The 13,672-nt window shown below is 63.6% G+C and overlaps 1 protein-coding gene across 1 annotated transcript; it reads right to left on the bottom strand.

The window, feature by feature from the left end:
• Positions 1-440: 440 nt before the first annotated feature.
• On the bottom strand, positions 441-13,046 carry LOC309890645 (carnitine O-acetyltransferase-like; the record flags this gene model as incomplete). The annotated part of the gene is made up of 13 exons (XM_082785065.1): positions 441-833; positions 1,857-1,994; positions 2,223-2,336; positions 2,936-3,071; positions 7,913-8,023; positions 8,516-8,635; positions 8,706-8,806; positions 9,137-9,312; positions 9,845-10,013; positions 10,699-10,834; positions 11,451-11,504; positions 11,886-11,989; positions 12,843-13,046. Coding segments are annotated over 13 exons (1,815 nt in total), but the record flags the coding sequence as incomplete, so codon positions are not given.
• Between the last annotated feature and the right edge of the window lie 626 nt (positions 13,047-13,672).

Genomic DNA, 13,672 nt, shown 5'->3' with positions numbered 1-13,672 from the left:
GATTCGGCACTGAACTGACCCGGGCGGGGGTGGGAGGCGCTTTGTGGAGTTTTTTATTCAAGGCGGTGACCCAAAAAAGCGAGGTTTGGGCCCAAAATAGGCGCTGTGGGGCCCCGGGGGGCTGGTCCCGTGCTGGGGGGGGGGGGGCTCAAGGGCAAGGGGGGGGGCAGGGATTGGGGGAGGGGGGGGCAGGAGTTTGGGGGGGTAAAGGGGGGGGCAGAAATTTTGGGGGGGGGTCCTGGAAATTGGGAAAGGGGCAAAAAAATTGGGGGGGGGTCCAGGATTTTTTTTGGGGGGGTGTTCAGGAATTTTGGGGGGGTCCAGGATTTTTTTGGGGAGTTGTTAAGAAATTTTGGGGGGGTTCCAGAATTTTTGGGGGGCTTTCAGAATTTTTAGGGGGTTCCAGGATTTTGGGGGGGGCTTCCAGGAATCTTTTATGGGGGGGTCAAGAATTTCTGGGGTGGTCCTGGAATTTTGGGGGGTGGTCCAGAATTTTTGGTGGGGCTTCCAGGAATTTGGGTGGGCTTCCAGGAATTTTAGGGGGGTGTCCAGGATTTTTTTGGGGGGGGGTCCTGGAATTTTTAGGGGGGGCCGGGCAGGGGTCCGTAGCGGCGCAGGAGCCCCCCCAGGGTATCGAGGGCCCCCCTGAGGGCCCCCCCCAGCAGCGCGGCCCCGGTCTGGCCGCAGCAGGCGAAGGCGGTGACGGTGACGCGCAGGGGGCCGGGGGGGGTCCCCGGGGGGGCCCCGGGGGGGGGCGAGTGCCCCACTCCCACCCCGTAGCCGTCGGGCACCAGCGGCCCCCGCAGTGGCCAGCAGGGCTCGCGGGAATGCACCTGGGGGGGGAAAAGCAGTCAAAAAGGGAGAATCAGCCCCAAAATGGACCCCCCCCTGCCACAGCAAGCCCCCCACTGACACCAAATGGCCCCAAAGTGACCCCAAATAGCCCCAAAGTGACCCCAAAAAAGCCCCAAACTGATCCCAAATAGCCCCAAACTGATCCCAAATAGCCCCAAATGACCCCAAATAGCCCCAAACTGATCCCAAATAGCCCCAAACTGATCCCAAATAGCCCCAAAATTACCCCAAATACATATAAAGTGATCCCAAATAGCCCCAAAGTGACCCCAAATATACATAAAGTGACCCCAAATAGCCCCAAAGTGACCCCAAGTAGCCCCTAAGTGATCCCAAATAGCCCCCAAATGACCCCAAGTATCCCCAAACACCCATAAAACGACCCCAAATTGTGCTATTTAGGTCCAAATTCCTGTCATTTTGTGTCACTTTGGGCCACATTTGTGCTTTTTAGGGCCACATTTGTGCCATACAGGGTAAAATTTTGGTCATTTACATCCAAATTCCTCTCATTTTGTGTCACTTTGGGCCACATTTCTGTCATTTAGGTCCAATTTTCTGTCATTTTGTGTCACTTTGGGCCATATTAGTGGTATTTAGGGCCACATTAGTGTTACTTAGGCCACATTTGTCCTATTTAGGGCCCAATTCCTGTCATTTTGTGTCACTTTTGGCCACATTTGTGCTACTTAGGTCCAAATTGCTGTCATTTTCTGCCACTTTGGGCCACATTTATGCTATTTAGGGTCAATTTCCTGTCATTTCTTGTCACTTTGGGCCACATTTCTGTCATTTAGGTCCAATTTTCTGTCATTTTGTGTCACTTTGGGCTGCATTAGCGCTATTTCAGGCCACATTAGTGCTATTTTGTGCCACATTTGCGCTATTTCGGGCCACATTTGTGCTATTTTGTGCCACATTTGCGCCATTTCGGGCCACATTCCTGTCCTTTCGTCTCACTCCGTGTGATTTTGGGTTGAAATCCTTGCTTTTCGGGCTACCTGCAGGGTGCAGAGCCGGAAGTGCGTCGCCCGCGCGTAGCCGGGGTCCCGGAACAGCTCCGGCAGCGGCTCCCCCAGCCCCACGGCCGCCAGGCCCAGCGCCCGCAGGTGCCGCTCGGCGCCCTGCCCCGCCGCCACCTGTCGCCATGGCAACCGCGTCACCACGGCAACCGCGTCACCATGGCGACCGCGGCCCCATAGCGACCGCGCCGCCAGGGGCGTGGCTCCGCCCAGCGGTTGCCATGGCGACGGCGTCTCCCCGGCAACGGCGTCGCCAGCACGGGCGCAGCCCCGCCCCGCGGTTGCCACGGGGATGACGTCACCGGTTGCCATGGCGACGGCGTTGCCGTGGCAACGGGGCCTCACCTCGTCCGCCCGCTGCCGCTGCGCCGCCGTCGCCGCCCCCAGCAGGGAGAGGAGGGCCTGGGGCTGCCCGATGACGTCACCGGAAGCCCCGCCCACCTCGGCAGGAAGCCACGCCTACCCCGAAGGAAGCCCCGCCCCACGAAGGGAGGGGAAGTCCTGGCCCCTCCCCCATTCCTGTCCCGCCCCCCAGGAAGCCCCTCCCACTTGTCCCCATGCAGGAAGTCCCGCCCATAGACAGGAAGTCCCGCCCCCCCAGGCCCGTTCCCAGGCTCCGCCCCCAACAGGAAGCCCCGCCCTGAAATCCCACTGACAGGAACTCCCGCCCCCCAAACAGGACAGACAGGAAGTCCCGCCCCTGAGCCCAACAGAAAGGAAGTCCCGCCCCCAAACATCCATAACAGGAAGTCCCGCCCCCCAGAAGACAGGAAGTCCAACCCCCAAACAGGACAGACAGGAAGTCCTGCCCTTAAGCCCAACAGACAGGAAGCCCCGCCCCCCATAAGACAGGAAGTCCCTCCCACACCCCCCACAAACCGGAAGTCCCCCCCATTCCCTTCCCCTTAACCTCCCGCCCCCTTAAACCCCTCCCCCTTTAAGCCCCACCCCCTCAGACCCCACCTTTAAGCCCCTCCCTTTTCAAATCCCTCCCCCTGAACCCATTCAAGAAGCCCCGCCCCCCCCGAGGCCCCGCCCCTCTCCTAAGCCCCGCCCACCTTGGTCCCGGGGCGCTGCAGGGCCCGGGCCAGGCGCAGGCAGAGCGGCCCCGGGGGCAGCACCAGGTGGGGGTGGGGCAGGGGGCGGGGCCGGAGGGGCGGGGCCTCGGCGCAGGCGCTCAGCGTCCCGTGCACCCTGCGGGAACCAGGCCCCGTCCCTGGGTTCCCCCCAAAAAACCTTCCCCCGGCAGCGTTCCGGCCCCAAAATGGCTCCCCCCGCCCTCCGCACACCCACTTCCGGTTGGTCCCACACCTATTTGGGCCCCCCAGGAGTCAAAAGGGCCCTACGCAGCCGGGTCCCACCGGAAATGGGGCCCTGCACATTGGTTCCCCCCCTAATTGGTTCCCCCCGTTAAGGGTTCCCCCCTAATTGGGTCCCCCCCGGGTCCCTCCTCTAATAGTTCCCCCCCCGTGTCCCACCACATTAGTGTCCCCCCACAACTGGCCCCCACACATTGGTTCCCCCCATATTTGGTTCCCCCCCCAATTGGTTCCTACCTAATTGGTTCCCCCTTAATTGGTTTCCCCCCTAATTGGGTCCCCCCCCACGGGTCCCTCCTCTAATAGTTCCCCCCGAGTCCCACAACAATTGTGCCCCCCCGCAACTGGCACCCACACATTGGTTACCCCCCTAATTGGTTCCCCCCATTATTGGTTCCCCCCCCTAATTGGGTCCCCCCCCGGGTCCCTCCACAAATAGGTCCCCCCCGAGTCCCACTGCATTTGTGTCCCCCCACAACTGGCCCCCACACATTGGTTCCCCCCATATTTGGTTCCCCCACTAATTGGGTCCCCCCCCAGGTCCTTCCTCTAATTGTTCCCCCCCGTGTCCCACTGTATATGTGTCCCCCCACAACTGGCCCCTGCACATTGGTTCCCCCCATATTTGGTTCCCCCCATTACTGGTTCCCCCCTAATTGGTTCCCCTACTAATTGGTTCCCCCCCCTAATTGGGTCCCCCCCCAATTGGTTCCTACCTAATTGGTTCCCCCTTAATTGGTCCCCTCTGGGTCCCCCCCTTTAATAGGTCCCCCCGGAGTCCCACCACATTTGTGTCCCCCCATAACATTCCCCCACACATTGGTTCCCCCCATATTTGGTTCCCCCCCTAATTGGTTCCCCCCTAATTGGTGCCCCCCTCCGGGTCCCTCCACTAATAGGTCCCCCGAGTCCCACCACAAATGTGTCCCCCCAGAACAGGCACCCACACATTGGTTCCCCCCATATTTGGTTCCCCCCCCCAATTGGTTCCTACCTAATTGCTTCCCCCTTATTTGGTTCCCCCTCTAATTGGTTCCCACCTAATAGGGTCCCCCCCCGGATCCCTCCTCTAATAGTTCCCCCCACATGTCCCACTGCATTTGTGTCCCCCCCACAACTGGCCCCCACACATTGGTTCCCCCCATCTTTGGTTCCCCCCATTATTGGTTCCCACCTAATTGGGTGCCCCCTTAATTGGGTCCCCCCTAATTGGGTCCCCCCCCGGGTCCCTCCACTAATAGGTCCCCCGAGTCCCACCACAATTGTGTCCCCCCACAAATGGCCCCCACACATTGGTTCCCCCCATATTTGGTTCTCCCCCCAATTGGTTCCCCCCCCTCATTGGTTCCCCCCATTATTGGTTCCCCCCCAAATTGGGTCCCCCACCGGGTCCCTCCACTAATAGGTCCCCCGAGTCCCACCACAATTGTGTCCCCCCACAACTGGCCCCCACACATTGGTTCCCCCCCTCATTGGTTCCCCCCCCAATTGGTTCCTACCTAATTGGTTCCCCCCCTAATTGGGTCACCCCCCCGGGTCCCTCCTCTAATAGGTCCCCCCGGAGTCCCACCACAATTGTGCCCCCCCGCAACTGGCCCCCACACATTGGTTCCCCCCATATTTTGTTCCCCCCATATTTGGTTCCCACCATTATTGGTTCCCCCCTATTTGGGTCCCCCCCCATGGGTCACCCCTCTAACAGTTCCCCCCTCCGAGTCCCACCACGTTTGTCCCCCCCCAAGTCCCACTGCATTTGTGCCCCCCACAACTGGCCCCCACACATTGGTTCCCCCCATATTTGGTTCCCCCCCCAATTGGTTCCCCCCCCTCATTGGTTCCCCCCATTATTGGTTCCCCCCTAATTGGTCCCCCCTGGGTCCACCCCTTTAATAGTTCCCCCCCGATGTCTCATTGCATTTGTGTCCCCCCACAACTGGCCCCCACACATTGGTCCCCCCCTAATTGGGTCCCCCCCCGGGTCCCTCCACTAATAGGTCCCCCGAGTCCCACCACAATTGTGCCCCCCCACAACTGGCCCCCACACATTGGTTCCCCCCCATATTTGGTTCCCCCCCCCCAATTGGTTCCTACCTAATTGGTTCCCCCTTATTTGGTTCCCCCTCTAATTGGTTCCCCCCCTAATTGGGTCCCCCCCCGGTCCCTCCTCTAATAGTTCCCCCTCCGAGTCCCACCACAATTGTGTCCCGCCACAACTGGCCCCCACACATTGGTTCCCCCCCTCATTGGTTCCCCCCCCAGTTGGTTCCTACCTAATTGGTTCCCCCTTAATTGGTTCCCCCACTAATTGGGTCCCCCACCGGGTCCCTCCTCTAATTGTTCCCCCCCGAGTCCCACCACATTTCTGTCCCCCCATAACTATCCCCCACACATTGGTTCCCCCCCATATTTGGTTCCCCCCCTAATTGGTTCCCCCCTAATTGGTCCCCCCTGGATCCCCTGCTTTAATTGGGTCCCCCCGGTCTCCCACCACATTTGTGTCCCCCCATAACATTCCCCCACACATTGGTTCCCCCCATTATTGGATCCCACCTAATTGGGTCCCCTTTAATTGGTTCCCCCCCCGGGTCCCTCCTCTAATTGTTCCCCCCCGTGTCCCACTGTATTTGTGTCCCCCCACAACTGGCCCCCACACATTGGTTCCCCCCATATTTGGTTCCCCCCCTAATTGGTCCCCCCCTAATTGGTTCCCCCTTAATTGTTTCCCCCTCTAATTGGTTCCCCCCTAATTGGTCCCCTCTGGGTCCCCCCCTTTAATAGGTCCCACCCCATGTCCCACTGCATTTGTTTCCCCCCACAACTGGCACCCACACATTGGTTCCCCCTATCTTTGGTTCCCCCCATTATTGGTTCCCCCCTATTTAAGTCCCCCCTTAATTGGTTCCCCCACTAATTGGTTCCCCCTCTAATTGGTTCCCCCCCCACGGGTCCCTCCTCTAATAGGTCCCCCCCGAGTCCAACCTCAATTGTGCCCCCCCACTACTGGCCCCCACACATTGGTTCCCCCCATATTTGATTCCCCCCGTTATTGGTTCCCCCCTATTTGGGTCCCCCCCCATGGGTTACCCCTCTAACAGTTCCCCCCCCCGAGTCCCACCACATTTGTCCCCCCCAAGTCCCACTGCATTTGTGTCCCCCAACAACTGGCCCCCACACATTGGTTCCCCCCATATTTGGTTCCCCCCCCCAATTGGTTCCCCCCCTAATTGGGTCCCCCCCGGGTCTTTCCTCAAATATGTCCCCCCCCAAGTCCCACCACATTTGTGTCCCCCCACAACTGGCCCCCACACATTGGTTCCCCCCATATTTGGTTCCCCCCCAATTGGTTCCCCCCCTCATTGGTTCCCCCCATTATTGGTTCCCCCCCTAACTGGGTCCCCCCCCCGGGGTCCCTCCTCAAATAGGTACACCCTTGCCCATGTCCCACCACATTTGTGTCCCCCCACAACGGGCACCCACACATTGGTTCCCCCCATCTTTGGTTCCCCCCCCAATTGGTTCCCCCTTAATTGGTTCCCCCTCTAATTGGTTCCCCCCCAATTGGGTCACCCCCCGGGTCCCTCCTCTAATAGGTCCCCCCCCGAGTCCCACCAAAATTGTGTCCCCCTACAACTGGCCCCCACACATTGGTTCCCCCCCTAATTGGTTCCCCCCATTATTGGTCCCCCCCCCTAATTGGTCCCCCCCTGGGTCCCTCCTCTAATAATTCTCCCCCCATGTCTCACTGCATTTGTGTCCCCCTACAACTGGCCCCCACACATTGGTTCCCCCCCATAACTGGTTCCCCCCCTAATTGGGTCCCCCCCGGGTCCCTCCTCTAATAGTTCCCCCCCCGAGTCCCACCACATTTGTGTCCCCCCATAACTATCCCCCACACATTGGTTCCCCCCATGTTTGGTTCCCCCCCCAATTGGTTCCCCCCCTCATTGGTTCCCCCCATTATTGGTTCCCCCCTAACTGGTCCCCCCTGGGTCCCCCCCTTTAATAGGTCCCCCCCCATGTCCCACTGCATTTGTGTCCCCCCACAACTGGCCCCCACACATTGGTTCCCCCCATATTTGGTTCCCCCCCCCCAATTGGTTCCTACCTAATTGGTTCCCCCACTAATTGCGTCCCCCCCTAATTGGATAACCACCCCGGGTCCCCCCCTTTAATAGGTCCCCCCCCCATGTCCCACTGCATTTGTGTCCCCCCACAACTGGCCCCCACACATTGGTTCCCCCCATATTTGGTTCCCCCCCTAATTGGTTCCCCCCCGGGTCCCTCCTCTAATAGGTCCCCCCCGAGTCCCACCACAATTGTGTCCCCCCATAACTTTCCCCCACACATTGGTTCCCCCCATATTTGGTCCCCCCCCCAACTGGTTCCTACCTAATTGGTTCCCCGTTAATTGGTTCCCCCACTAATTGGTTCCCCCCCTAATTGGGTCCCCCGCCGGGTCCCTCCTCTAATAGGTCCCCCCCGAGTCCAACCACAATTGTGCCCCCCCACAACTGGCACCCACACATTGGTTCCCCCCATATTTGGTTCCCCCCATTATTGGCTCCCATCTAATTGGTTCCCCCCTTAATTGATTTCCCCCCTAATTGGTTCCCCTCTAATTGGGTCCCCCCCCATCAGCGTCACCCCAATCTGCCTCCCTCCCCCTGGGTGCCCCCCCAGGCGCCCCCCACCCCCAAATTTTTGCCCCTCCCCCACCTGTAGAAGGCCACCTGCAGCGCCACCTGCACCAAGGCCTCCGCCTGCGCCGGCTCCACGTCGCCGAAGCCCTCGTGGGTGAAGCAGTGAACCTCCACGTCCGCCGCCAGGCTGGGGGGGCCCCAAAGGATCAGGACCCCCCTCAAGCCCCCCAGAAGCCCCCCCCAGAACCCTCCCAGGACCCCCAAAGTCCTCATCACCCCCCCCTTTCCCTACTAGGAACCTCCCAGCACCCCCCCAGGAGCCCCCCCAGACCCAAATGCCCCCATTGCCCCCCCAGAAACCCCCCAGGACCCCCTCAATTCCCTCAAGACCCCCCCCCAGTCCACCAGAACCCCCTTAGGACCCCATAATTCCCCCCAAGCCCCCCCCAGGACCACTCTAGGACCCCATTACCCCCTCCAGCCCCCCCAGGACCCCCCCAATTCCCATTAGGTCCCCTCCATCCCCCCAACCCCCCACCAGGACTCCCCCAGACCCCCCAGAACCCCCCCCAGGACCCCTCAGGACCCCCCCAGGACCCCCCCAAAGGACCCCCAGGACCCCTCCAGGACCCCCCCCAGACCCCCCAGGACCCCCCCCAGCCCCCCCCCAGCCCCCCACCTGTCCAGGTGCCGTTTCGCCCGCCGCACCTCGGGCTCGATTTCGGGGCTGAGGCTGAAGCGCAGGTGCTGGGGGGGGGGCAGGGCGGGCAGCGGGGCCTCCTCGGGGGCGGGGCGTCGGCTGGGAGGGGGCGGAGTCAGCGTGGGGGAGCCCCTCCCCCTCCCACCTAGCCCCTCCCACCATTGGTTACCAGAAGGCCAGGGCGTGGTCGGCCATTTCGGCGGCCACGGCGCCGTCGATCACTTCCGGGTCGTAGAGGAGGCCGCAGGCCCCGTCCGCCCCCACAATCAGCTGGGGGCGTGGCCAGGGGGTTAAGCCACGCCCCCCAACATCAAGCCACGCCCACCCACCAAGCCATGCCCCCACATGGTCCCAAACAGGAAGCCCCGCCCCTCTGTGGGGCTAAACAAGGAAGCCCCGCCCACTCCGAAGGGCCTACACATCGAAGCCCCGCCTCTTCCGGTCAGATATACAGGGAAGCCACGCCCCCTCAGGAAGCCCCGCCCCCTTGGGAAGCCCCGCCCACCACTTAAACTTAAACCAGGAAGCCCCTCCCCCTCCCAGGGCCTACCCCCGCCCCCTCAACAAGCCCCACCCCCTTCCGGCCGAGGCCCCGCCCACCTGCAGGGCCTTGTCAAACCAGCGGTTGCAGCTGTTGGCTCCGGCCCCGCCCCCGTGCAGGACCTGCCCGGCCCCGCCCCCCGGGCCCCGCCCCCCGGCGGCCATGACGGGGGCGTCGAGCGCCAGGGCCAGGAGGCTGCGCTGGATCCGGCCAATCGAGGCCCGGTTCAGGCGGTCTGCGCAGGAAGTCCCGCCCCCCTGAGAGGAAGTCTCCACCCAATAGGCACAGAAACAAGAAGTCCCGCCCCCAAGAGGCCCACAAAGAGGAAGTCCCGCCCCCAAGAGGCCTACAAACAGGAAGTCTGCCACCCCTCAACAGGAAGCCAGCCCTACAGACAGGAAGTTCTGCCCCACAACCCAGAAGCTCACCCCTCCGGACAGGAAGTCCGACCCTAAACTCCCTCCCCCAAACAGGAAGTCCCATCCCAAAGACCCCAAACAGGAAGTTCCGCCCTCCTAAACAGGAAATCCCTCCCCTTTAAGCCCCCAAACATCCCGGAAACCCCACCCATAGCCCAGAAGTCCAACCCATAATCCCGGAAGTGCCCCCCAAACACCCGGAAGTGCCACCCCCACACCCGGAAGTGCCCCTTTCCCCCCTCAAACCCCCTTCCCCACCTCCCCCAGCCCCTCCCCTCCCCCCCCAGCCCCTCCCCCTTTAGTCCCCGCCCCCTTTAGGCCCCTCCCCCTTTATGCCCCGCCCCTTACCGCGCATGAGCAGCCCGTAGGCCCGCCCCCAGCCCTTCCGGTGCTCCCCCGTCAGTGCCCCCAGCCCCGGGCCCCCCCCGGGCCCCCCCCGCAGGGCCCCGAGCTGAGCCCCCAGGGCGGCCGCGGGCAGGGGGGACCCCGAGGCCCCGCACGCCTGAACCGAGAAGAACTGGGGGGGGAAAGGGGGTCTGGGGGGGGCAGGGACCCCAATTTGCCCCCCAGGACCCCCAAATGACCCCAATTGCCCCCCAATAACCCAAAAAGTGCCCCCCAGGACACCCAAATTCCCCAGTTCCCCCCCAGAAACCCCAAATTGCCCCCCCAAAAACCCCAGGAAGAACTGGGGGGGGAAAGGGGGTGCTGGGGGGGGCAGGGACCCCAAAAGGGCCCCCCAGGGCCCCCAAATCCCCCCAATTCCCCCCCAGTAAACCCAAAAATGCCCCCTTAAGGACCCTGAGAAGAAAAGGGGGGAGGAAGGGGGTGTTGGGGGGGGTAGGGTCCCCAAAAGGGCCCCCCAGGACCCCCAAATCTTCCCAATTGCCCCCCCAAAAAAAGTCCCCACTCAGGACCCCCATTTCCCTCCATTTCCCCCCAGCCCCCCCCCAAAATCCCCCCAGGACCCCCCCATTTCCCCCCAGCCCCCCCAAATCCCCCCACTCCCCCCATTTCCTCCCAAAATCCCCCCTCACCCCCCCCAAATCCCCCCAGAACCCCCCCAAATCCCTCCAGGACCCCCCCATTTCCCCCCCAAATCCCCCCAGAACCCCCCCAAATCCCTCTAGGACCCCCCAAATCCCTCCAGGACCCCCCATTTCCCCCCCAAATCCCCCAGGACCCCCCCGGACCCCCCCCACCTGCCCGTTGCGGATGACGGTGATGAAGCCGGGGGGGTGGGCTCCGGGGGGCGGTCTCAGGGCCCCGTCCTGCTGGGGGCCGGGCACCCGGCAGCCCCCAAACACCGCCCGCACCCAGGGCTCGGGGGGGTCACGCCTGGGGGGGGGACGGGGACACGTGGAGACCCCAGAGGGACCCCCTGAGACCCCCAGGGACCCCACAGGGACCCCCTGGGACCCCAGAGACCCCATAGGGACCCCATAGGGACCTATAAAGACCCCATAGGGACCCCCTGAGACCCCCCAAGGGACCCCCAGAGGCCCCCAGGGACCCCAGAGACCCCCCAGAGACCCCCAGAGACCCCCAAGGACCCCCAGGGACCCCATAGGGACCGCCAGAGACCCCTCAGGGACCTTTAGGGACCCCCAGGGACCCCCCAGTGAACTTTAGGGACCCCCAGGGACCCCCAGGGACCCCAGAGACCCCCCAGGGACCCCATAAGGACCCCCAGGGACCCCCGGTGACCCCATAGGGACCCAACAGGGACCCCCAGGGACCTATAGAGACCCCCAGAGACCCCCCAGGGACCCCAGAGACCCCCCAGCGACCCATTGAGACCCCTTAGGGACCCCCAGGGACCCCATAAGGACCCATAGAAACCCCCCAGGGACCCCCAAAGGCCCCATAGGGACCCCCAGGGACCCCATAAAGACCCCAGAGACCCCATAAAGACCCCATAGGGACCCCCCGCCCCCCCCCGCCCTGCACCCACCGCTCCACCATGGCCCGGTAATCCAGGATGCCGGCCACGAACTGGGCTGCGAACCTGCGGGGAGACCAGTGCTCCCAGTAAGCTCCCAGTTAGCTCCCAATTCCCTCCCAGTGCCTCCCAGTCCCTCCCAGTCCCCCCCAGTCCCTTCCAATTCCCTCCCAGTGCCCCCCCAGTCCCTTCCAGTGCCTCCCAGTCCCCTCCAGTTCCCCCCAATTCCCTCCCAGTCCCTCCCCAGTCCTCCCCCAGTGCCTCCCAGTTCCCTCCCAGTCCCTCCCAGTCCCTTCCAATTCCTTCCCAGTGTCCCCCCAGTCCCTTCCAGTGCCTCCCAGTCCCTTCCAGTCCCCCCCAGTTCCCTCCCAGTCCCTCCCTGTCCCTCCCAGTCCCCCCCAATTCCCTCCCAGTGCCTCCCAGTGCCTCCCAGTGCCCCCCACTCACCGCAGCTGCCCCCCGGGCTGCTCCCAGTGCTGGGGGGGCAGCACCAGCCCCGCGCTGCCGTGCACGGGGAGGGGGAGGCGACCCCCGGGGGCCCGCGGCCACGCCTGGGGGGGGGGCACCATGAGGGGAGGGGGGACAGGGACTGGCCCCAAATGCCCCCCCCCAAATTTAACCCCCCCAATTCCCCCCCAATCCCCCTCCCCAGCCCCCCAACGCCCCCAATTCCCCCCCACCTCCCCCATTTCCCCCCCAGTTCCCCCCAAATCCCCTCATTGACCCCCCCAAATCTCCCCATTCCCTCCCCAACCCCCCCAATTCCCCCCCAAATCCCCCCATCACCCCCAAATCCCCCCCATTTCCCCCATAACCCCCCCATTTCCCCCCATAACCCCCCCAATCTCCCCAATTCCCCCTGCAACCCCCCATTACCCCCCCAATTCCCCCCCAAACCCCACCATCACCCCCCCAAACCCCCCAATTCCCCCCCCAACCCCCCAATTCCCCCCCTCACCCCCCCATTACCCCCCCAATTCCCCCCCAACCCCCCCAAATCCCCCCCAATTCCCCCCCATCACCCCCCAATCCCCCCCATTTCCCCCATAACCCCCCCAATTCCCCCCATAACCCCCCCAATCGCCCCAATTCCCCCTGCAATCCCCCCATTACCCCCCCAATTCCCCCCCAAACCCCCCCATCACCCCCCCAACCCCCCCAGTTCCCCCCCAACCCCCCCCAATTCCCCCTCCAACCCCCCCAGACCCCCCCATCACCCCCAAATCCCCCCCAACCCCCCAATTCCCCCCCTAACCCCCCCATTACCCCCCCCAACCCCCATAACCCCCCCCCCAACCCCCCCCAATTCCCCCCCCCAACCCCCATAACCCCCCCCCCAACCCCCCCCAACTCCCCCCCCCAACCCCCATAACCCCCCCCCCCAACCCCCCCCAATTCACTCACCGCCCCCTGTGCCGAGGGGGGGTTGAGCCCCCCCCGGAGCCTCTCCTGCAGCCGGGTCCCGACCCCCCCGGGGGCTCCGAAGGCCTGGAGCAGCCCCCGGCTCCGCGCCCACCCCCGCGCCCCCAGCAGCGCCCGCAGAGCCCCCGCGTAGCGCCCCAGGGTGGCCCCCAGCGCCGGCCAGGGGGGGGCGGGGGGGTCTGGGGGGGGGGGACAGGGGGTCAAGGGGTCAAGGAGGGGGTCAAGGGGGCAAGGGGGGGGTCAAAGGGGCAAGGGGGGGGCACCCCAAGTGATGGGGACCCCCTGTGGGGGGGAACCCCAAGGGAATGGGACCCCTCCCCAAGTGATTGGGACCCCCCCCATATTATTAAGACCCCCCCTCATATTATTGGGAGCCCCCCAGGGTAATTGGGACCCCCCCCAAGGTCAGGAGGACCCCCCACATTATTGGGGACCCCCCCATATAATTGGGACCCCCCCATGGGAAATTGGACCCCCCCATATTATTGGGACACCCCCCAAGTGATTGGGACCCCCCCCATATTATTAAGACCCCCCCATATTATTGGGACCCCCCTCAGGGTAATTGGGACCCCCCCCCCACGTGGTGGGACCCCCCTGTACATGGGAACCCCCCCCACACTATTGGGACCCCCCAGGGTATTTGGGACCCCCCCCATATTATTGGGACCCCCCCCCCGAATTATTGCCCCCCCCCCCCGGGTATTTGGGGCCCCCCCCAGACCCACGGAGCCCCCCCCCTTAATGAGACCCCCCCAAAACCCCCGGAAACCCCCCCGGGGACCCCCCTCATTTTAATTACCCCCCCTAAT

Source organism: Aythya marila (genome assembly GCF_965140915.1).
Source record: "Aythya marila genome assembly, contig: HAP1_HAP1_SCAFFOLD_1113, whole genome shotgun sequence".
In the NCBI taxonomy this organism is placed as follows: domain Eukaryota; kingdom Metazoa; phylum Chordata; class Aves; order Anseriformes; family Anatidae; genus Aythya; species Aythya marila.
The sequence above is the reverse complement of the archived record's forward strand: the minus strand, read 5'-3'. Positions and strand labels throughout refer to the sequence as shown.